This window comes from Gymnogyps californianus, chromosome 3, assembly GCF_018139145.2.
Source record: "Gymnogyps californianus isolate 813 chromosome 3, ASM1813914v2, whole genome shotgun sequence".
In the NCBI taxonomy this organism is placed as follows: Eukaryota; Metazoa; Chordata; class Aves; order Accipitriformes; family Cathartidae; genus Gymnogyps; species Gymnogyps californianus.
Genome location: NC_059473.1, coordinates 14,288,749 through 14,313,740, shown reverse-complemented (window position 1 = coordinate 14,313,740; position 24,992 = coordinate 14,288,749). Strand labels below are relative to the sequence as shown.

At 46.4% G+C, this 24,992-nt stretch overlaps 2 protein-coding genes across 2 annotated transcripts in view; one reads left to right on the top strand and one right to left on the bottom strand.

Moving 5' to 3' along the window:
* The window catches only part of RRBP1 (ribosome binding protein 1), a 550,780-nt gene that overhangs the window by 449,822 nt on the left and 75,966 nt on the right, over positions 1-24,992 (top strand). The window lies entirely within an intron of this gene.
* Positions 1-24,992, bottom strand: part of ACSS1 (acyl-CoA synthetase short chain family member 1) — a 40,197-nt gene that overhangs the window by 12,553 nt on the left and 2,652 nt on the right. The window contains exons 2-8 of the mRNA XM_050893122.1: positions 23,767-23,863; positions 12,134-12,333; positions 10,463-10,638; positions 7,153-7,305; positions 5,270-5,417; positions 4,836-4,973; positions 4,163-4,255 (exon numbers count right to left, since the gene is read on the bottom strand). Of these exons, the coding sequence (XP_050749079.1) occupies positions 4,163-4,255; positions 4,836-4,973; positions 5,270-5,417; positions 7,153-7,305; positions 10,463-10,638; positions 12,134-12,333; positions 23,767-23,863 (1,005 nt within the window). The remainder of the gene's footprint in view (positions 1-4,162; positions 4,256-4,835; positions 4,974-5,269; positions 5,418-7,152; positions 7,306-10,462; positions 10,639-12,133; positions 12,334-23,766; positions 23,864-24,992) is intronic.

Below are 24,992 nucleotides of genomic sequence, written 5' to 3'. Positions count from 1 at the left end.
CCCTGTGTACACTGGTGACAAACCACAGAGTGTGGCCAAGCAGCCACCTCAGGGGAAGAGCAGCTCGCCATGCCCCAGAGCATCAGGATCGCTGACGTCTGGCTTAGCTCTTCAAAGGCTCAGAGGAGAGCAGTACATGGTTCCACAGCGGCTGGCTTTGCACCAGACGGCCTGCGGACCCTGCAGCAGCAGCCACGACGTGTGTGTTCAACAGCCTTCCCACAGTCCTGTCCATGGCACACCAATCAGGCACAGTGAAGACCCCATTGATTCAGCCCACATGCTCTGTTCCCTACATCTGGCCCTAAGTCAGCTCACAGATAAACCTATTCCTCCAGCTACCAACCAGCAATGAATACAGGCAGCTCTAACGCATATTTTACACCCTTGTGGGTCCTTCTCACACTAACAGGGCTGCCTGGTGGCAGGGCTAGTACTCACCAGCCCCATTTCCTACCCCAGAAGTGATTTTACAGGGAAAGTATGAGCACATCAGGGGATTTATCTCCCGGTGCTGTTTTTACAGCTGTCGAAGGTTAGCATGAAAAGCACTCCAGAAGTCTGAATTACTATTATTACAGAGTATGAGATTAACCCACCCCTTATAGGCAGGTTGAGCTTATCTTCTATTCAAAATTGAACCTTTTAATCATCCTTTTTCATTCCTGCTGGGATGAACATTAAATCAGATTCCAACCTTAATCAGATCTTTTCTATTCTAAAACTAATTCAGAAACACAAGAGAGAAACACAAAAGAAAGGAGCATTAGGCTTTTAAAAATACAGCTCTATAAATAAAGGTATGTTCTGCCACTTGGAGAGTGCATTCCTCTACCGGCTTTGCTGAGGTTGTGAGAAAACTGAAATCAGGGGTTGGAAAGGCTGAGTTTGACCCTGAATTTGCATCCAGCTGCCCTGACATAGCTATGAGGAAAGGTCTCTTTGAGGAACTTCAGACCTGCAGAAAATAGTTTCACATGTGGCTTACACATAACATTATTTCACATTTCATTGATCCATTCATCCACTTCACATGTTTCTCTTTATTTTGAAAGGGTCATCTTGAATTTTTTCAGAAAAAGAAAAAAGCACCCCAGGCACCTGCTATTCTCTGTTTGCACAGAAAAAAATCTGCGTCAGAGCAGGGAACCCGATTAAACTGATGGTTGCTCTTCCTAAGCCAGTCCTCATTCTGAGTACAGCACTTCAACCTGTTTCAACATGGGCTTTGCCACGTCCTACACATCCTGCAGCCAGCTGCACATAAGGCAGTAAAGTCACATTCCAGAGGGAGCTGCAAGGTGGCAAGGGTGCTTAAAAACTATTTGCATGGTAAAGACCTATTTTAAACTGGTTTAAAAGTACCAATTTTAGCCACTGACAGATGACAGCTAGCAAGGCTTCTAGGCTCTACCCTGCCCTTATGAAGTCTGTCTCTTTAGAGGCAGAGCTGGCAGAATAAAAGCCGTGCTTCCACGTTACCTGTGCCCATGCTGTCACCATAGTGCACATCCACCCAGACTTTAAGCAAGGACAGCAAAGTCTGAGCAGGGAGGGTGATGCATCGAAACAGGCTCCCCTCTGCCATGGGTAAATCACCTGTGGCAGCAGGGTGGAGCATGTAGTCTCTGCCACCGTTGTCTTCACCACCACAGATAGATTGGACTGACTACTTCAGGGGGAATCCATCTCAGAAGCACCAGCCCAGTCTAAATCGCTGTAAGATGATGCCAACAACAAAAGCTTCCAGGGCCTATTCAGAGATGTCTTTCAAAACCAGCTTTTGTTCACAGCTGCATACAACAGCTGTACTTTTTTTATAAAACCAATGACAAAAGTAAAAATACCTAGTGTCTCTTCTGCACTGTGAAGAACTACACCTGAAACTCAAACACAGCTTTGATTCTATTACCGTCAATCACAGCACAGCACTACCTAATCTATTAACAGTAAGAGCCACAGGAATTTTTCATCTCTCTCATCTGCACATACCAGTACTTAATTTGCTTCTCATAATTGCTATCTCACTCATTTGCTCATCCAAAGACTTTCAAGTGGATTCTTAAATCACCATTTGCTGATCTTTACGCCTACCAGGCTTTATTAGCTGGCAACACGTTGCTGCTTTGGAGAGCAACATACCGTAGAGGACACTGCATACAACAGCACAATTAACAAGCTATATTGAAATTGTGTACAAGAGGTGACACTGCAGGACCACAACCAGCATCCATCAAACTGTTTCTATGATCTCCTTCCATGCTCCCTTTACCTTCAAATGGCATATATAATGTTTCCAAGATTAATTTGGCTTCCTCTTTATTGGAAGCATCAACTGTGGAGAAAGATTGATTCTACTTTCTAACAAAATCAATTTCATGAATACTTATCATCATATTATGCTTCCAGGAGCTGGTAACTATTTACCTGCAAAACTATGCCTGGTTCAAGGTAAGATCAAGCACTCTGTACTTACAGACTGTTCAGCAAATGTTCTTTAACCTCTCACCTGACAGTTGTTGCTCCAAAAACCCAGGAGAAATACAGTTTAATTAAGATCTAACCTTCTACTTTGGAGGAAATAGAAGACACTGCATGCACACTGCATGCACCAGTTAACTGAAGACAAACAAACAAAAAGTGTTAAGGCAAAAAAAGACTCTTCTCAACTCAGTCACTGTACAGTAATCAACTGCTTCTCCATGGTGTTTTATTTCAGAGCAGTGAGGAGGAAAGCATATAGCACCTAGCCAGTCAGCTTTCATTCTGCTCAGCATGTGAGAACCCAGATGGTTTAAGAGATCAGTAGATGAAGTAGATAGTAGTTAACATTGCTGTTCTGAATTCTGAGGTTGTTTTATTTCAAATCTGAAAATAAAAAGAGTCTGCAAGTCTGGTCTGGATTAAATGGAACTTGGTTGTGTGCCAGAAGCTAATTCATCACATTGAGATGGGCCACAGGGATCCTGAAGAGAGAGCCTGGTAGCAGGAATAACGATGAAATCAGGAGCAGCTTGACTGGAAAGGGAATGAATATTCTGCCCAATGGCAGCTAGAAGTTTAAGAGCAGGGATGGCTTTTTTTCAGCAGAGGCAAAATGCCAGCAGCTGTGCTGCATCCTTTAAGTCCACAGCTCCATGGCAAACTGTGGTTCACAACTTGAGAAGGACATATTTAGCAACTCTTGAATGTTGGTGCCCAGAAGAGAGGACCGGGTGCTGAGGAAGGAGCTGGGAAGCAGCTGCAGGACTCCTTCAAGCACAGAGCCCCACCAAGCAGCACAGCCCCAGCCGGAGTGCAGTGCCGTGGCCTCTCTCCGCTGCTGGCCAGGGAGGGCAGGAGGCAGGGACCAGCTCTGCTCCAACTGGACAGGGATCTGTGAGAGCCAGTCACTCTGTCCAGCAGGTTGTAAACGGAAAACAAGCCTTAACTGATGCACACAGCTGTGCCAAGCATGTTGCGAAAACAGAAGCACACTCCTTTTTGAGGCATCGAAGGTCTGGGGCCAAAGCAACTACAGCATACTACTTCACTCCTGGGAGAAGCTGCTCCCAGGCAGCCCTGCTTGGTGACAGCCACTGTCCCCTACCCACTTGATGCACAGCCAGCAAGCCTCCACTCACTCCTTGCCAAACCACCAGAGCAGTTGCACTAGGTCCCTTTGACTACACAGCTTAGTTTTCCATCCTCCTCTGACTGTTCCCAGGAACGGAAACAAAGCACACCTAAGTACAGATTGTGGCTATATGGTGCTATAAATGCCTGTTCATGATAAGGCCATATCAAGGTCAGTACAGTTGGATAAATAATTAAGAATGAGGTTTCCAATTCAAGCTGCCTACTCCCAGCTTTGCCCAGAAATTCAATCCCTGTCTCCCGTTTCTAGAACCAATTGAGACCTTCTGGCATTCAAAATATCAAAGAACATTTAGAGGAGAAAAAAAAAAAAAAAAAAAACCACCAACATTGCTATTGCTTTTATATGCTGTTACATTGCTATTATGTGCTGAAACTCCCCAGTGACTTTCAAAAGCTGATCAAAATGCCAGGAGTGGTTTTTTAACAGACTCGTTGGATCGAATTGAAATGTATTAATCCTTCTCTACCCACCAGCAACCTGTCAACAGTCAGGGCCCTCCACGCTCCCCGAGGATGCTTTTACCTGTCTGCCACCATGTGTCCACGAGGGTGCAGCGCCCTTCTCCCACCACGTGGAAGAACCACTGCCATGCTTCGTTGTTGATGGGCTCTCCCACTAGACCAAAATAAGAAAGGAAGCAGCCTGAGACTCAGGGGGTTGCAGGCAGTTCATTCTCCCTTTTGGTGCACAACACGCTGAATGCATGATCTTTAAGCAGAATGCTTACAGCACTTTTGCTGGGATGTGCAAAGGACTGCAATGCACTCATGTAACTGAGGACTGACTTTTTCCAGAAAAACCAAAAGGGAGCAATAAATATCACTGAAAGTAACTAATCAATGCAGGTCACGTATAAGAACCTCTAGAATCCTGAATAATGCAGGAAAATGCTGCTTGGGTCACCTATGCCAGTAAAATTCAAAGTGATGTCATTTTCCATTGGATAAATCTTTTTAGCAAAGAATGCGATCCTGCAAAATAAGCTAGGAAACAGGCAATCACACTAAGGTTCAATGGCCCCAACTTCAGTTTGTTTCTCCTTCTGCTGAGAAAATATCTGAAAAGCCAGACAGGGAGCCTGCTTTATCATCTATTTTTAACCACATCCCATCTGGTCAGCTGAGCTCCTCTGGTACCTTCATTTCACCAGCTAGAACCCCCTGTCTTTTCCAGATGAAGACTTCATGCCCCTTACCTGATCCCAAGGTCTTCAAGGAAGATCTGTCGTATTTCTTCACCCACTCTTCTCCATAATTCAGCAGCAAGCGTATAGCCGTAGGCGCTCCATAAAACTGATTTATTTTCAACCTTTGTACCACTTCCCAGTAACGACCTGCAAAATCACAAACAGGCTTTTTATCTGTCTAGCACTGACATACCACTGCAAATGCTCAGCAGGAAGGTTAACAGCCAAAGCTAAAGCTGTGACTACTGTGAGTACAGAGCAAAACCAATGGCAACTTTTTTTTTTCCACCCTGGATGCACAGATGTTACTGAATGTCGTAGACACATGTTCCAAAGAAATGGAGCTTACCTCCCCTGAGCAGGCAGGTCACACTGGACAGGTTTCTAAATCTCCTTTGTCACACTGCCATGTCTAGCCAAACCTTTGCCCACCACTTCCTCACCTGGGTCAGGGTACACCGGAGTGCTTTCAAACAGGACAGAGGTGGCTCCATTGCAGAGTGGTCCATAAACAACATAGCTATGTCCTGTGATCCAGCCAATGTCAGCCACACAGCCAAAAACATCGCCTTGCTGGTAGTCAAATACATACTGCAAAGATAAATGTAAGGCCAGCTGACTTTCTGTTGGCAGGTGCAAAGAACTTAAAGGTAAGGTGCTGGACTGGACATCCAAGTGGGAGCAGGAGAGCACACAGGGCAACTGGAGGCAGGCACATAGGACACAGCAGCGCAAAGGCCAGCCCAAGGCGAGGAAGCAAGTCGCAGGGACCAGTACCAGGGCTTCCAGGCTCCTGACTGCTTTTGCAAACACACAGGGAGCATGGCTGTACCAGCAGCTGCTCAGATTAGAGCAGCAAAGCTACAACCAAAGCCCAGAGCCCTGGATACCTAAGGTTGCCTACTCCAGGCAGTCCACATGGGAGAGCTGACCCTGAACTGCAGGGAAGCTGCAGGCCTCGGAGGCTCAGACCCCTCACCAGTATCAATAGGTTTCCATAAGAAAGCTGGAGAAACTGATAGGCGCCCATGAAACATTTTCTGAGAAATGTTCTTAGCTGCTCAGCTTCTCTATCAGTGTATTGCTTTGCAGATGCTACCCTCTCCCTGCTCATCAAATTCAAGATAAACATCTTGGAGAACTCATTTTCTTGTCTTAGTTATGGAAAATGCTTCCCACTGTAAATCTAACTCCTCTACCGTTTGGTGAAGAGGTCCTGACTCACAGGCAGAGTCAGCTTTATGTTTAAATGAAAGAAAGTGGATCGGAACTAAAAGAAAACCCCATGAGTGTGTGACAAGAGTGTCAGACATGAGTGTGCAAAGACCACAGAGGCCACACAGGTCAGCTGATCCCTCTACCTAGGAGAGCCAATTCTCACCTTACTTTTGCAAGTGCCTTTCCCTCTCAGGCTCTGAAGTACCTCTAAAGGGACCACAGCTGCATACAGTGCCTCCCTGCATGTCTGCACCAGGGTGCAGGACCTACCTTCTGGACTAAGAAAGAGATGCCTTGGACATCACGCTGTCACTTAGAAAAGCTGACGTAACAAATACCCTTCATGCAGAGAAGTCTGATACTTGCACATTCAAATCTTCTAAAAATTCAACTGTGTCAGCCTAAAGAAAGAAAACCTCTGCCTGAATTCTGTGTGATTACAAACAGGGTGACACCACTAAAGCCAGATGGAGATCTTTCACCGCAGTCCTCTCCACATTTCACTGTTACCTTTTCATATGCAGAGCTCAGACCAGAAGCTTCAAGAAGCACTGCCTTGACTTTTTTTTTTCCCCATGAGAAAGGGGATTAAAACATTTAACCTAGATCACATAGAAAGGCAGCGCAAAGGTGCGACCACAGAGCACGAATGTAATTTTTGATCTTCAGACAAGTGCTATGCAAAGAGGTTGTTTTAAGAGTCCAGATCCTCTCTGAAATAAAAAAGGCCAGCATCCCACTGCAAAATACTACAGTAATATCCACATTACCAATACCACTAAGATACTTACCAGAATCAACTCAGCTGCATCACTTTAATGTCCACAAATTCTGGCCTGCAACACTAGCACATTTTAAATGCAAAAGTAGCAGCACTGCAGTTTCCTTCTTTTCATAACTCTAGGCTCTGGTTTGCATAGTATTATATTCCCCAGGAACAAATCTTGAAGATTAATTACACGTTCTCAGACATTTTTCAGTTTGTTTACACCCAATAAGCCAATAGGGCAGCGAACACAGAATACAGCACCCCTCACCAGTGCAAGTCCCTCTCGTTAGCACTGTCAGAAGGTAAGCGAACCTTTTCCAGAGGATGCAGCCGAGTTACCTTGTGCGTGAGAGCAGCATACAGCAGGTATCCAGCCTGGGTGTGAACGATTCCTTTGGGTTTCCCAGTGCTGCCCGAGGTATACAGCATGAAAAGCATGTCTTCACTGTCCATGCTCTCTGGAGTGCATACAGAAGCTGCCTTGGCCATCTCCTAAGGAAAAAAAGGTGGTAATGACAGAAAGACTTTGGCTGTATGGAGCCAGCCAATACTCCATCTGCAAGCATGTCAGCAGTGTCCAGAGACAAGAACCACCATTGCTGTTCAACCCCCTCACAAACATCCATGGATGTATCATAGGTTATACGTGCTCACCTAGTGGAAAGGTTCCTGTGGACACATAGCACCTAGCCTTTCCAACAATACCTCTGCTAGGCGCAGAAGTCAAGGAGAATTGGCCAGATAAAATAACATCTCAGGAAAAAAATGGTAGGTCATAGCTTACATTTCAAGCCTTTGCAAGCTGCTGGTAGAAAACCAAAGTATGACTGCAAACATGAACCACACTTGACAGCAGCAGCAAGGCTGACTGGATACTGTTTAGGACCTTCCTTTTCCTTTCAAAACTGCAGTGCTACAGTTAAACTGTGCATTCATCTCCCTTCCCTGGCCCCAGCAGTGGATGACTGTCCTGTCCATTTGATCCTCAAATTCTAATTGCTTCTACCCATGAGAAGGAGAGTGCTTTACTCTCCTGCCTCTGTCACTCTCCTCATACTGCACTGTTTGGCCAGGTGGGTGAGATCCTCTCCTCACCCCTACAGTCAGAACCACGGGAGGGAAGGATGCTATGTCCTACTAGGTCAGGGCAAACTTTTGGTCCCGCTTGTGTGCCCAGTCCAGCAGAGGAAGGGGAAATAACGTGCTTTGAAAGAGATGCTTCTGGTCACTGAACGTTGTAGCAGCAGAGGGCTTGTTTGCCCAGATTGTAGATTTTTCAGGACGAGGTTGAACATTTTCTTATCCATGTACAAACTTGCAATCATCACTGTGTTCCAGATGCTCAACATATGGCTGTAAAAAATAGCACAGCTGGCTTGCTTTTCTCAAGCTCTGTACTGTTCTAGATGAATAATGATTCCTGCAAGGGTTATTAGGTAGCTCTTTGAAGGAATTTCTACGTACTGCCTTTTTACAAGGATCCACTGTAAACACACTGTATTTACAAGTGAACACCACCAACAGCAGGTCCAGTTGTTTAAAAGTGTCTGACAAACAAGCTTAATAAAATATGAAGAGCTGATAGGGTCAGAGGCTAATTCTTAGCCTCTGGGTTACAGCACTCCTGCTCATCTCAGGTATTTATTGTGACATTTCAGCACTGCCAACTCAGGCTGACTTGCCGGTCTTTGAAACTAAGAGTTCCCATATGCTCCATTACAACATGACCTTAAATTTTCCAGTAAGCCACTGCACAAGAGCTAGAAAGCACAACTGCTGTAAATAGCAGTAACGAGAGTTAACAGCATTAATGATACAATTCTTGTGATGTTTCAGACTGCCCTGCGATTGGCCGGGACAGGGTTAATCTTCACAAGAAGCTGGCAGGGAGCACGGCCGGAATGGCTGACCAGAACTAGCCAAAGGGATAGTCGATACCATACTGACGTCATGCTCACTATATAACTGGGGGGGCTGGGCGGGTGGAGCTCTATCGCGGTATCGTGGCTCGGGAAGAAGCTGAGCAAAGTTTTCCGGGTGGTGAGCAATTGCATTGCGCAACACTCGCTTTACACACTCTTTTGTTAGTATTATTGTTATTATTATTTCTTCTCTCCTTGTGTAGTTCTATTAAATTGTTCTTATCCCAGCCCGCGAGGTTTTACCTTTTTCTTTCGATTCTCCTCCCCATCCCACCGGGGGGGGGGGGGGGGGGGCGGGGGCGGGCGCGAGCGGCCGCGCGGTGCTTAGCTGCCGGCTGGGCCTAAACCACGACTCAGACCTTAGAGCCGACAATGGGCTGAGCTCAGCTCTTGGATCGCCAAAGCGCCTCAGGCTGTTTGCAGACTAAGGAAAATCAGAATGTGCTTTGTGGAGTAAGAGGGAGTAAGACAATTTCCGAATAAAACCTGCCTTCTCTGCTTAACTTACCCTAGTAGTTGCTCCTATCTCATGTGACCAGCACAGGGACTCCCAAGTAATTATCTTGGCTGCAGACGGGCGATTTCCAGGCATTATTACGATTAGTAGTTTGTTTACTGCTGCTGGCAAACTGATAAAACTACTACTGCATTAGGCTGCAGTCCCATGTGTACCAGCTAAACATGTTAAAATGACTGCTGTTTTCTTCCCCAGGAAGCACAGGTTCTAAATATTCCCAAGCCATCACTGTCCTCCCATCATGGAGTAACCATGACACTGTCCATAGGCTATATTAAGCCTCTCCAGGAACTTGATTATTTCTGCACTGCCTTTGAACAGTGTCCAGTCTGAGAGTGCATATGACAAACCATAACAGAGTGTCTGAACACCGTATAACAACAGCAGCAATGGTATCAATGCATTCTGGGTCTCAGGAAACACTCATTCCTTAAATCTCGGCACTGGTTGCAAGACTACTAAAATGGAGCAGCATACCCCCTGCCCATGCTGAGATGAATCAGACAGATTGAGCTGCTTCGACTCACAGTCCCAGCAGACTGTAAATACAGGCAATCCATTGAAGATGAAGATCCAGGTGCCATAAGGAGTGTCCCCTTTTCATCTGCAGAACTCAGGTCCAAAAGGCACAGATGGAGATGATCTAGCCAACACTCAGACCTAAAAGGAGTTATCCAGAGTGCCAGCGGGCATCTGCAGAGCTAGGTGACTGCAGGGACGTACAGATGCTGTCACTGCAGCACAGCTGTATCCATTAGCCCACCGGGATACTGCGGCAGCACAGGAAGAGCAGCACACACTGAAAACCTGCTCCAGAGGCAGCATAAAGGCCAGTCATCACTGGCAGGTCTGGTGCGGCTACACTAGAGTGCCAAGCTGCAGTGCAGTGGCTGCTTCATAGGCTTTTAGCTCAGCACACATACGCAAGGAAAGTATGGAGACTGCCTGATCTTCCTTGGCTGCCGATTCCCAGTGTAGCCTACAGCAGATCAAAGACAAAAGCCAAATACCAGAGTGTGCATAATCTACACATTCAGCAGGACTCTCACACACATGTTCTGAACAGCCCTGCATCGGGTCTTAGAGATGTCTGTGTTAGCTGGTCCCTACATTTATTAGTGCACCATATTTCTCTCCCCCAGTACAGTAAACATCACATACTTCAAGAAACATCAGGGGAAACAGGCAAGGTTTACCAACACCAACATACCTCCTCAAGGGGAATATCATGGTCACCCATCTGGACTTTGTTATCTGTCCTCTGAGCCACAAAGACATGTTTGATGCTTGGACAGTTCTTCACAGCTTCATCCACAGCCGTCTTCAGCTCTATGATTCGGCCTCCCCTGACTCCCTGGTTGTAGGTGATAACTGCTTTGCATCCAGCTAAAAAGGGAAAGAATTAGCAGACATACCAGCCTGTCTTCCAGGCTAGTATGTGCACCCTGCTTTCATTACTTTTGGGGATGATGTATAGGACAACATGTGTGACAAATACTCAGAACTTCTATCAATCAAAAACAGTCAAGTGTCACCGACAAAAACACTTTAAAACCTGAGACCCACAGAGATTAGGGGTAGCTGGAACCTCCATAGGTTATCTAGTCCATCTCCCCCACCCCAAGGCAGGGTCCACTCCAGCTAAACCATTTCTGACAGCTGTCAGTCCAATCTTCCTAAAACACTCCAATGGTAGCTATTCTACCCTCTCCCCACCAGTCCACTCCAATGCCTATCATGAACATGAGGAAGTCTTTCCCAATGTCTAGCCTAAGTATCACTCACTGCAATTTAAATGCCTCCATTCCTGCCTAGCAAAGCCGACATGCAGAACAGTTTCCTCCCAGTTACCTGTGTTATAGTGACTACTAATGCTTTAGCCTAACAGCTCACGCAATGAAACCAGTGCAAGACTTCCTACGACCTTAGTGAACAAGCACCTTTGCCCCTCTCATCCTCTCTCTGGGGCTGCATATAAGTGTCCATTTGCAAACTGAAGTGAACAGCACCAAACTCAGCAGCCTCTCGGAGGTGTTACCCTGCTCTGAGGTACCTGCAGCCTTCTGAAACTCACCCGTACCTTGAGGGGAAACCTCCTGGAAGCCACAGCACACAGCAGCACTCTGGCAGAGCACTTCAAATTGTACCACACTACATTATTACAGAGCTGTGGCTGCAGAGAAATGGCTCTTTAGCCCATTACCTCCACACAAGTGGCCAAAAGTGAGGGATAACTAAAACATGTACTTGCTCTCTATAGATTATAGAACTCTACTAAAACAGAAAAAAAAGCATGAAAATTCCTGTAAGACTTATTCCCTCACACTAGCCATAAAGAAACTGATGTGACTGCTAGGACATGAGCCACTTGCTATTTTGTTCTTCTAATGGTATTTTTAGCATTACTTTTTACCTAATCACACTACAAGTGCTTTGGGCTAAGAACAGCTCTGTCTGTTGGTACAACGGCTAACAGAGCAGGGGCAGGCTGCCAACACTTCCAGTGCTATACATAAATCACAGTATCACAATCGAGACTGCAGAATTAGCACTGTGCAGGAGTATCAAAGAAACACTGCAATTATACTGCGAAAGAACAAATCAGGCCCCATTCCTAAGCTCTGGTTTTCCCTCCAGCTTCACTGCTGTCTGGCAGTAACCCAGCACAGACTGAATGCGAAGCAATTTATAAAGTATTTTAAGGCCAGAGGATACTGCATCTGCCACTAAGGAAGACTCTTCGCAGTACTTTGCAAAGGAGAGTGAACTGTCCCACCAGCCAAGAATGAACCTTTTCTCTTTCTGCCAAGAAAACACAGAATTGGGATATGTCTTGGAGCACTGTCCAGAGGGGTTTGTTCCCTGGTCTGCATCTACTTACAGTCCATGATCCTCCCAGCTAAAGACTCCGCGCTGAATCCAGCGAAGACCACAGTGTGAACGGCACCAATCCTGGCACAAGCCAGCATGGCTGCCACAGACAAGGGAGACACGGACATATAGATGGCCACCTTGTCCCCTTTCTGAATCCCATATTTCTTCAGGGTGTTGGCAAGACGGCAAGTCAGATCCAGAAGTTCCCTGTGGCACAGAAGCAACGATGTCATGTGACCGCACAACCTGTTTTACGCGGAGGAGCAAAAAAAGGATGAACTTGAACCGAGCGAGGCATCGCGATCACCTCTGGACCTTGTCACCTCAGCAGTATAGGGCATGACAGCTTTTGCATCTTAAAGAAGGGTGGCCTGGGGTGTGGTGACAGCCAGACTGCTCTTGCCATTGGGGAGAGAAAAGGCAGGCAGAGAGCCACACTTGCTGCGGAAGGATGAGCGAGTGAGAGCCGCAGGCGCTGCCCAGAGCTGCCGAGGTCTGGCATGGGTAGAGCAGCCAGCAAGTCAATGGCTGTCCTGCTGCCTCCAGAAGTCGGTGTCCATTTTAGCCATCCTTGAAGCCTTTTTTACCTATGAGGCTCAGTCAGAAGCTACTGGGAACACAAGTGGGATAAACACACAATGAAATGGAAGCATTGTCCAATGACTTCCAGCACTGTTTATGTTGGGGAACTGCTGGAAGTGCTTCACAACTAGTAGCTTCTCTTTAAATTGCAGGGTAAACAATGCATTTGCATGCATAAGGAAGAAAAGGAGAAGTCCCGAGACACTTGTGTGAGTGGCAGATTTTACAAGACTCTCATCAAAGCCGGATCACTTGCAGCCTGAATTCCTCCACTGTCACTTCACCCTGCCATGCTGCAGAGCACAACAGCCTCGCAGAACTGCTCCGAGTAAAACCATAGCCACTCTTGCATAGGGAAACTCAGGAACACCGAGAACAGGACCAAAGGCTCTTTTCACAGGGCTTGCTTCTGCGAAGTGCTGACTTAACAGCAGAAATGTTCCTCTAAGGAACGAAAAAGCAGTTCATGGGCAAGGATGTGCACGTACACTTATTCTGATGCCTGCACGGGGAATAACACAATTGCAGGCGTGCCCGGGACCAAGATGCTGTCATGAACTGAACAGCTCTGTGTGCCTACAGTGGAAGGGCTTTGAGAAGAAGACAGATAACTGTGCCAGGTGAGGAGTGGTCTCGTGCCAAGGAAGGAGGTGACCCTCACAAGGGGCAGCAGAGCACCCCTAACTGGTGCCAATCATCAGCTCAGAGGAGAAGACTCGCAGAGTCCACCAGGAATTAAAATTGTCCTCTGGGTTCAGGAACTCGCTGAGTACTGAGGCCCAGAGGAGAGTTATCTTCTGCTCCCTAGCACACTCATCTTCAACCTGTCACCTGTGAACCCATACAGGTCTGTAAGCTATGCCGCCAGAGACTCCAAAAACTGTTAACAAACAAATGAATTTTGGGGGTCTGCATTCCATAATAAGTTGTAAAGCATGAATCTATCAATGTATCCTTATCTCCCAGAACTGGCCATAGCTGTGAAAAAACAAACAAACGAACAAAACCAGTTTTCAGCTGGTGGCTAAGCTGCAAATAAAATGAAATGTTTCTGGTCCATCAAAAATTGTTCCGTTTCTTTTTTTAAACCAATGCAAGTTGGAAATAGGCAAAGCCCAAGTGCTCCACTTTGGAAATGTCATAACAAAACCATGGGCTGAGAATAACTTGGCATCTTACTTCTTTAGGATAAAACTCCATCTGCACTGTGAGGGCAGTGAAGTGACACAGCCATAGAGAAAGTATGAAGACAGATACAGTGATGGCTGGAGGGATACCACTTCCCTGCCATCTTTTGGAAGATAAGGAAAATGAGCCTCAAATCCCAGCCACAGTACTTTCTGTTATTTATTTTAAGACTATTCCTGTAGCATCAAGTAAATAGACCACTCCTGAAGCACAGGAATTCAGAGAGGCAACCAGACGTGCTCAGTGCCTGCTCTCTGGCAGGAGCTGGCAACAGCTGCCACCACAGAGAGACCGCAACCCTGCAGAAAGCAGATATGGAGTGGCTTTACCCCAGACTGAATTTCCTCCTAGTCCGTTACAGCTGGAGATCAACCTAAACTCTAAAGCACAACATTCAACACCTCTTCCCAAGCACTTCATGACCACGCACATTTCTGCTTATCTACGTAAGTGCACAGTCTGTTAGATGTATTATTTTGCTTACTTTTACTAAGTTCATGAACTGAGCGACTCCTTGCAATAATGAATTCCCACCCAACGTTTGTTTTTGTGCCTTGTCCTAAAAGGTCACATTCTCTGGTCCAGAATTCATCCGATGCTGCCTTAGAGAAAAATCTCAATGGGGATAAATATTAAAGAGCCAAAACACAACTAAGCTGCTCAACTGCAGAGCACAGGAAGTGAAACAAGCCCCAGACAGGCAGTTGTGAGAAAGCAAGATAAAAAACACTTATCTGCAATGGAAAATACCCAAGTGCTTTCAGAGCTGCAGCCTCTTTCTCCTGAACAGAAACGCCAGAAGAGCTCTGGCTACGGCGTCCTTTCTGAGCAACTCTGTGGTTTGCTTGCTTATTCAGGACTCAGTGACCGTGATGGCAGAAGCTCTCACTGTTGGTTGTTTTTTTGTTTTTTGGTTTTTGGTTTTTTTTTTTTTTTATGATTAACACCAATTTAGCATTTGCTTAGTGAGAGCATGTGAGCAAGCTAATAGACAATAAGGACCAAGTCTTTAGCCCCAGATCTGTTTGGTTTGTCTTCTCCTTTGTGCTCCGAAAGGCTGAGATAGGAAAGCCTTGGAGGTCCCTGGGCAGTGCAGCACATGGGGGAATGGACACAAAGGCAAAGAGAAGGTGAAGCCAAGAACTCCAACAAAGAAATCCACAAATCCCTGAGCATCAGGTGTGTTTTCTGGCTCCTGTAGCAGCAACTCAAGCTTTCCCTCCAGTTCAAGAAAGGGAGTTAGCAGAAATGCTGCATCGGGAATCCTTCCCTTAACTCCCTCACTCCTTCACACACATTTTGCTATCTAACAGGCAGGCAATTAGTACATGCCAGCAGGTTACACATTTCCAGTACTTCACCTAGACACGTCTCAGGGTGGAACGAGCACCCTGCAGGGTCACTGCCCCGCAGAACTGGGTGGGACAGACCTAACTGAACTGAGCAGGAGGAAATCATGGCCACTACCCTCTCCACCTGCTACTGCTGCCAAGCTTGGCGTTGTGGTCCCTTCATCACACAAGGTTAGAAGAGCCAAGAGCAATTCTGGCCTCAAGCTCAGCACTGCCCCACCCTTGGCACAGAGGCAATGCCATCAAACACCGGCGGGCTGTGCATAGGGAAGGATCTGCCTCCCATCCACACCCAGGAGGTGTGTTGGTAGCAAGGCACATCTACTGAAAACATGCATCAGACACTGAACAGAACTAGACACTGTCACCCTGGAGCCGGTGAGACAGTGCAAAAGGCGGCATCTTCACTTAGCTTCTGCCTGCACTGAAACATGGGGTACAGAGGAAGGGTAGAGGAAGCAGAAGCTTAGAGTGAAAACGTCTACCCTGAAAGGGCTCAGCCTTTGCCAGTGCAGGACAGAGGGTGGCCAGAGGCTCGGAGCAGATGTGGACTGCTTCTGCAAACCACAAGAAGAGGGAGAAAGGCAAAATCCCAAGCAATGCTCGCAGCATTGCCGCCCGCCTGCACTCCAAAGAATTTCAGTGCAGCCGCCCAAGCAGATGGTGCAGAGCAGGGCATTACGCTCAGCAGAGGCAAGCAGGACAACCACCAGAGACGGATGAAGCCGTGGGGCACACAGAGGGTCCCAGGGCACCCCGCTCCCTGCATGCAAGCCAGGCAAACAAGAGGATCTCAGCAGAGCCACTGCAGGAGAAGGAAATGTGCCGCAATGAAAAGACGTGCCCAGCCCCTCTGGACAGAGACAGCCGAGAAACTGCAAAGTCAGTTCATGGCGCAATGGTCTACAGATCTTCTGCAAAAGCAGATCGTAAGAGCTGAGAGCAAATAAGAGAGCAAACTGGGCAGCAGAACACCACTCCAGTGGGTAAAGTATCAGGGTGGAGCTGAGAAACGGGGAAGCAGCAACCAGTTGGACCCAGAAGACGAGGCCTTTTGCACAGGAGAAAGAACAGTATATATAGTATGTGCTTTTAAAACAAAGCAAGCCAGGGAGATGGTAGGCGCATTAATGAACATAGGCAGGGAAGGTGAAAAATTATGACACATGGAGGAGATTCTGGACTTGCTTCCAGAAAATGTTATCTTTCAGCTGAAAAGGCGAACAAGTCCAACCCATTCATTGTACTGCAGGTGTGAGGGTGCTGAACATGGATTTCACGTGAATTTACCCATCCCAACCCTGCACCTCCAAAACCAGAGGGAAGCACCATCTTACCCCAGTGACATGCCTGCTCACAGTGTAGGTGACACACTGACAGGCTTTAAACACCATGCACAAGAGCTCTGTGGAGAGCCAGCTCTCCCCCTGTGCCAGCAGGAAATGTGAGCGGGGTGAGGCTGGGTTGCACATAAATACCCCCGTCCACGTTCGTAATGACCACCCCATCGCATAGCTGCTCTTGGGTTTGCTCTCCTGACCCACAGCCTGCCAATTTCTGTCACCTTTGGAGCAAGCCCCTCACATAGCTGTTTCATGTCACAACCTGCTGGAAAACTGTCTCCTTTCAGGGACAGAGCAGTCTGCTCTTGTTGTTTCCCTGCAGCCCTGTAACATGGTACTGCAGCAGCAAGCAACATGCCACAGGCTTTGTACTGAGTTTGCAAGGTCTTGGGAATGCAGCTTGTGATGCTCGCTCTGTCTGAGCTCTTCTTGACCTACCTGCAGCCTTGTTTCGCTTGGTTTAGCTGTAACAGCAGTTCTTCTAATTGACCAGGTGTCGTGGTTTAACCCCAGCCAGCAGCTAAGCACCACGCAGCCACTCCCTCACTCCACCCCACTCCCAGTGGGATGGGGAGGAGAATGAGGAAAGAAGGTAAAACTCGTGGGTTGAGATAAGAACGGTTTAATAACTAAAGTAAAATATAATACTAACAATAATAATAATGAAATATAATAATAGTAATGAAAAGGAATATAACAAAAAAAAAAGAGGGGAAAAAAGAAAAGAAAAACCAAAAACCAGTGATGCACAATGCAGTTGCTCACCACCCACTGACCAAGGCCAGAGCAGCGATCCGCCCCTCCCGGCCAGCTCCCCCCCATTTATATACTGGGCATGATGTTCCATGGTATGGAATATCCCTTTGCTAGTTCGGGTCAGCTGCCCTGGCTATGCTCCCTCCCAGCTCCTTGCACACCTGCTTGCTGGCAGAGCATGGGAAACCAAAAAGTTCTTGGCTTAAGATAAGCGCTACTTAGCAACAACTAAAGCATCAGTGTGTTATCAACAGTATTCTCACACTAAATCCAAAACACAGCACTGTACCAGCTACAAAGAAGAGAGCTAACTCTGTCCCAGCCAAAACCAGGACACCAGGTAACCATGGCTAATTTTTTTTTATGCTTCTTTATCTTTTTATGCTACCATCATGGGTTTACAACCCTAACATAATGAGGTAGTATAAAGAAATACAGGCCTGGTATGATAAGAGGCCTTGAGAAGTGGAGGCACAGGACATGGCGTAAAGGAGAACAGGCGTGGGATGACAAGAGATGGAGCGCAGGCTGGCACCGGTGGCCCCACGCTGCGAACGACCAGTAAAAGAAATGTGGATCTGATGCTGGACAAAAGTGGTGTCAGTGGTAACCAACAGGACCTCTTTCTTTCTTTTTCTGTAATAATTAGATCTTGACTACTAAGATTAGAATGTTAAGGGTTCAATTATACTAAGAATAAACTCTTGGCTCTCTCTATATAAGGTGTGCTTCCTTTTTGTCCATAAACAAGACTTTGAGCATTAACACTATTCTCTTCTAGAGACTCACCACCCTTTATGCAGGCATCTCCTTGACTATCACAGCATCACTTCTAAGCACAAGACCTGCAAGGCTGGCTCTCCAGCAGAGCCAGCAGATCACTGTTCAGGCCAGTACTTCTGTTTAATCTAACAGACGCAGCACTTCTCTCCCTATATTTACAACATCTCTATTCAGAAACTACCAGACCATATTTCTCCCAGATCCCTCCCCAGATACAGTGGTGCCTGTGTTTCCAAAGCCCATCACTCAATGTCTGGAACAACGATTCCTGTAAAACCCATCACCAACACATGGCATTTCTCTGACACATTTTAGGGATGCCTGGCAGAAACATTTTTCCAAGAAGTCTGATGCTATCTTTTGCCACAGCAAGACAGCCTGCAGCTTTCTAAACAAAGGAAGCCAGTTCTTTTTACATCCAAAAAAAATCACATCAAGACCTTCTTTGGCAGGCAGCCTTTTGCAAATGCCATACATGGGCTTTGACAGTGCCTGTGTAGGAGGCTCAGCACAAGCCATGTTCTCTGCTGTCTCAGCACTACAGCTGGGTTGAGTATTTCTTGCAGCAATCAGTTTATTTCCTGGAACCGTAGTTCCATAGTTTGAATCAGGCTGAAACTATTTGAAAGTTCAGGTCAAATGCCCCAAACAGGTTAGTCTAAAAAAAAAAAAAAAACCATGAAACAAAAAACCCCAGATCTAGGCACCTCTCAGCCCAACACCCTCATATCTTCACCTCCTAGCTGTTGCTCTACATGAATTACTGTGGAGCAGCAGAGTGCACAGCCTGCCTCTATACCTTACAATCACAGTGTCGCGGGCACTGTCGTTTGAGATGTGGGTTCATGTCCCCTGGAACACAGTTGGTCTTCACACCCATCCCTTCTTCCTGGGTCAATGTTCCAGCCACAAGGATAATGCACAAACCTATTCACCCCTCACTGCAGCTTCTGTGACAGTGCCTCAGTTTAACCCTCCATTTCCCTCACTTTTTGCTAGAGAAAACATGCGTTTCCTTTTTTCACCAGAAGGAAAACTCAACATTTTTTCCATTTTAGTGAGAACAACTGAAAAATATAAAGCTCAACATGAGGGTTTTTGGCTGTAAGTTCAATTGCTAAGCCGAGCACAATTGTTCAGCCTTCCTGCAGACACCCTGAACCCAAGGCAAGGAAGACCCCTCATGACCTTTTTCAGGTGAGAAAGTGAAAAGTCCCTGAGCTGCCTTGGATGGGGAAAGCCAAAAGCCTGGGCAAGATTTACTTGCAACTTCAACTTAGGAAGCCAACACTGGAAAGAGGGAAAAGAGTTTGCTGTCAATGAGAAACACCTTCTGCATTACACAGCCTGTTAAGTACCCACATGGCTTCCAGCTGCAGTCTTCACTGGGATCTCCAATACAATTTCAACCATTTCAGCTCAGGCTGAGGAACCACCATCTGTTGGCTTATTAAAGGCATAGCTGTGATGTGGCTAATGCAGATGTCCAACCACTTCTCTCCCACCTACCAAGGACCCTACGAAAAGCTACCTAGGACCCTAATTTCTGGCCCCTCAGCTTCTGCTTTCCTTTCCCTACTTTGTATTTTGCATTTTGAACATTCCCTCTGCCCGCAACATTTTCTGCACTGGAGGGAGCTCCTTTGTAAATTAAAACCCTTCTGTTGAGACCCAGCCTGCAACCCTTTGCAAAAACAGGTTAGCTAACATATACTGCTGCCCACTTCTTTGCACAGCTCCCTTTGGCAGTATCCATAGGATTTTGCAGTGCTAGGAAACAGTGGCTCACAGGTGGCTAAATTGTAGAGAGCGTGGTAAACAAGGGAACACCAGAGAGAATAAATAACCCCATGTCGGACAGGGGGAGGTCTGGCATAACTTTAGCTGCTGTCTTTAACGTTCCCTGTTGCTGAGCTTACAGAGGCTGCAACCCAACAGCTCCAGCCACCAACTCCACCTGCTTATATAAGGCACTTGATAATATAGTGCCCTTTAAAACCCAGGCTCAGCAACGTACTGGGGAATTCCTCTGCAAGGTTTCAAAGCTCCTGGGCCCTGACAACATCCACAGAGCAGGACAAAACACTCCCAGCCGGGTTGGACCCTTCTGCCAATAAATTCAGCTGGCTGCTCACAGCAGCACACTCCTGTGGGTTAACTGCTACTTTGCCACTGCCCTACCAATGAGTTTATGGTGGTTTGGCCCCCGGAGAGCCAGACCTCAGATAACAGATTGGCATGATCTGTCCCCACTTTGCTGACTGCAGCCACCAAATCCCAGGAGGGTTACATGCCCTGTTTTCACAAAGCAGTAAAAAACCAAGTCTCCTGCCTTCCCATTCAAAGCTGGAGATAATTTGAAACTCAGCTGAATTTCTACTTGATAAAAATGAAACCCAGAGGGGGGAAAAAGCACAAGGGGGGCCAGGGAACTTTTTTCCCCAAAAGGCTGAGTTGCATCAACTGGAGAGATAGGACAAAATTCAGTAGTGAAAAACACCATCACAACTGAGCTTGTAAGGGCAGCAATCATCATTCAAGCAAAACGGAAATGTTTCACCCACGGCTTTGTGTATCTTCACCAATAAGGAGATGTTTGGATTCCTCTCCTAGCACAGAGTACTTAAACTCAGCTGCATGAACACAACCCACCTTGCTGACAAGCATGCATAGGGATGTAGGCTGACTTACGGCACAGCCCCACCAGCTCTTTGCCCACTGCAACCTAGGCAGTTAGTGGGGCAGCAGAGGTAAATGGAGGCTCTTATTTCTCCCAAGGATGAGCAAGCTGGGACAGCACTTTCCAATGTAGCTGCATTTCTTGCCAATGCATGGCGGAGGCCCTGCTGACCGAGGCTTTCTCCTTCCTCAGGGAGGAGGAAGCCTGTTCCAGCCCTTTTCCTGCACAGCCACCTCCTTCCTTTGCAGGCTATGATGGGAACAGGGCCAGCGCTCAGCTGTTTTCTTGCCCCTGACAGCTCCCCAAAGGAGAAGGGAGAGCACCCACACCAGCAGCCGCATCTTTCCTTGTGCCACCTGGGACTTATCTATAAGGAAAAGCAGCTCACAACAGCAATCTTTGCAAAGTAGATAATGCAAAAAACTGGCACCTTGTACTTCTCTGCACGTAAGCCCTGGACACCTGTCAGCTGAGATTCCAGGACCTTCCTCAAAGCTGGTCCATAAGGCAGCGGCCAAATTAAAGTCTTTACCTTTCTAACACATGACTTTAAGGCTGCTGTCCCACTAGCAGCACATCCAGATCCTAAGGAAAGTGGCACATCTCCTCTGTCACAGACACCAGAGTTTGGGTCCTCCTGATACCAGCATCCCTCTCATTCCCTCTTTACGCTGGGGCTGTCCTGCACTGAGGTTGGCATGCAGAGACTACCCTGCTACACAAGGCTCTCAGAGGATTACTCAACCAGCATCACAGCTTCTGGGCCACCTCTTTTTCTGATATGCTTTCCCTTACAAAACTTCTAGCTAAAACAAGACGCTACTGCAAAAAATTTTCAACTAAGCTCAGCCTCAAAGGGAGGTCAGTGCCAACACACCTTGGAAAACCTTACTGCCCCATTTAAAACCTTTAAAAATGCAGCCCAAAGATCACAGAAAAGGCAAAACTTTTGATTCTCTCCTTGCATACACACCCATATAATATCACTGTTTTCAATAAAGCTATTCCTGACTTAATGAGATAAGCAGAGAACCAAGTGACCTCTTTACGACGTCGTAGGACCAAAGTCTCTTGAGAAACTGTGTCACTCAAATGCAGTCACATCTCACCAAGAGTGTCAGGCAGAAACAGGAACATGGCTCTCAAATAGAAGGAGAAGTTCGAAAATAAGAGGTTGCCAACCTGTCTTTCACTTGGATGTTCTTCTTTCTGGTTGCTAGTTACCGTATCTTTGTAAGGCTGCACAAAGAGGGATTCAGTTTTCAGATGTGGGTTATTTGTCTTCAAGCCACAGCAATCACAAATCCACAGGCTGAAAATATGTTTTCTTCCAAATACATTTTGGCATGGCCAAGAAAAAAACCAGTTCTGTTGCTGTTCAGAAAGGTCTTCTCATATCTCCAGAGATCCCAAGAAGATGGTCTGAGGGTCTGGAGCAGCTCAGCACATTTCAAGTAGCACAGTCTAAGGGGGAGGCTAGAGTTGCCTTTAATGAGGCTGTGCTATCTGATGGGCTGCTCTCCTTCTCAGGTTAATCAGAGCACAATTCCCACCTCTGACCTACTCCCAGTTTCACACCTGGGGCATGAAGAGAGCGGTAAAAGTACATACACCACCCCAAACTCTGGGAAAAACCTTCGATTCCATCTCCTTTTCTACCACCAGAATGGCAAAAGTGAAACTCAAAGCATTTAGCCAAGCTAGCCAGTTGGTTACAACACATTTATATCATAACATGCCTACACAGCCTGTCAAATAACAATACCAAGATTAAAACCAATCCACTTCTTCCACAGCTTTATATCAGGTAGTGTTTATTTCTGTTGCATGGAGCACTAACGTCTCAAAGCTATTTGTACACCCACTCCTCCCTGCTGACCAGCTTCCTCACTCCAATGAATAACGTTTTCAGGAGCTTTAATAAATTCTGGAGGTGAACCAGACCACCAGAGCTTACTTAGACTCAAGGAGCTCCAGGAATCTCAACTGTCAACAAGCTACAGAAAACATTTTGTAAAAGAGTCAGATGCCAGGACCTCCTATGGCTCCTCTGCTTTCTGATCCAGCAGATCAAACATCTGGCTCCCTAAAATATGCACTGAGGAACATACAAGTCTGGGAAACCTTTAACTCTCACTAGTGAGACAGATGATGTAAAAGTCATTTTTGCAGGCAGGTCTGTCTCCTAAATGAGGGCACATAGCGGGGAGAAGAGAAATATGCTTGAAAACTGCCATATTCTAACAAACGCTACAATCTATAGCAGCAATTACAAGTCAGCGTCACTCAGAGCAGCCTCAAGGTTGCTCTAAACTGCACTGAGGATGGGGAAGAGGAACACAGGGAGCTTCAAATCCCCTCCAGCCAGGACTCAGTATCGTGCTACTGACCCTCAACACAAGATGTTTGCACCAAGACATTTGCTGCTGTGCTGAAACCGAAAGCTGCTCACAGAAATTTTCCCATGAACACTTCTAACAGGCAAAAAGAAAACTGGCAGGTGAGAACATAAGCCAGGGAGAAAAAACAAGCCTTTCTCTTCCAAAAGCCCCCACTTAGAGAGAGGGAATCTACAGGCAGGCCTGATTAACACCATAACCAGAAGATGATACCAGATCTCAATCTGAAATTTTCAGTAGCTGTCACTAACTTACATCCACTGTACCTCTCACCCTGTAATATGTTTATTATACAGGTGTCTAAGATCAGGGAGCCCTCTCCACGAAGAACCCAAGGGAAGAATGTCACTTCTTGGTGGGAACATGCCTCAGTTTTTCAGGAGCTATGTCATCGTGACACCACAACCTAGCCGCAGCACTGCGGCTGCATGTCCTGTGTGCTGGGGTACCTTGGAAGAATGCAGAGTTTCACAGAGGTCTGATTTCAGAGCAGCAGCTCTTCTCCCCACCCCACCACGTTGCCAGGCATTGTAAGGCATTGTGAGAAGGTGCCGTACCTGTACGTGACATGCACTGCAGTGCCAGGCTCATCTCTCTCCCAAATCAAAGCAACTCTGTTCGGAGACTTTTCGACGTGTTGATCCAAGCAATTTACTGTAAGAAAACAGAGGTTTAAACAAAGCCTGATCATATGCAAGGTGCTCTGTAAACTTAGCTTGGTCAAGTGTAACAGCATGCTAGCATAAGACGAAACATCATTTGTTAGCTAGCTAGCCACACGCTCATTTATAACACTGGAAGTGATAGCATTTATAGCACTGGTAAAGCTGTCCTTTGCCATATCTGTAGTACGCAAATACTACAAATACTATACTTAATTGGTACAGCTGCCTTAGAGATGGCATCCCCGCGAGAGGCCTCAGCTGATTCAGCTCAGCTTAGCTCCACTGGCTAAGCTTAAACCAGCCCCAATCTCTCCCCTGCTCCCAGCAGCACAAACACAAGACACTCTTTTGATGTTTTTGCTCCCCAAAGCAGCATTTCACTACATAAATCTGACAGATTGTCTTCCCCAGCTTGCATTTTTAGCACTGCATTGTTTGCATTTTCTAATTAAAGCTCATGTGAAACATTTTTATTCCAGGGTATAACAGAAGAGCTGAATCTCAGCTAACTGAAAATATCTAAAACTTTAGGATCTAAGGTAAACTCACAGAGTACAGACATCTACACCTTACCAGACATCTGGGAAAGAAGAACATGTCTCAAGCTGTGTACTACACCTCCTAAAACTTAAAGGTGTAAAATTACCTTCTGAAGGTGCATCTCTCCCCCCAACAACTTGAGGTAGAGGAAACCTGAACAACTACGTGAGATGCTCAAGCGGACTTAGGAAGAGCACCCACCCTGAAGAAACTTAGAGAGAATCCACCCAAGAAACCTGCCTGCATGTTCAGTAGCAACTTGCTTGATGGTTAGAGATTAACCTTGTAAAGTATTCATTCCATGCCTAAACTACGCTTACTTATTGCATTATAATCTTCCAAAGGCAGCTACTTGATTTCAATAGACAACTATTAAAAACCAGGCAGGCACACTGCTGTATAATTCAGAGAAAACACTTAAAAAAATAGCTGAGTTTCAGATCATATTTCCTGGAAACATTAATACTGGTGGGGAAGGATTTCATTTTTCCAGATAAATTTACGTGCAACAAAAGCTGCCTATTGCTGTCACAATTTGTGAAGTTTAAGTAAACTGCAGCCCAGGAGTCAGCTTCGGC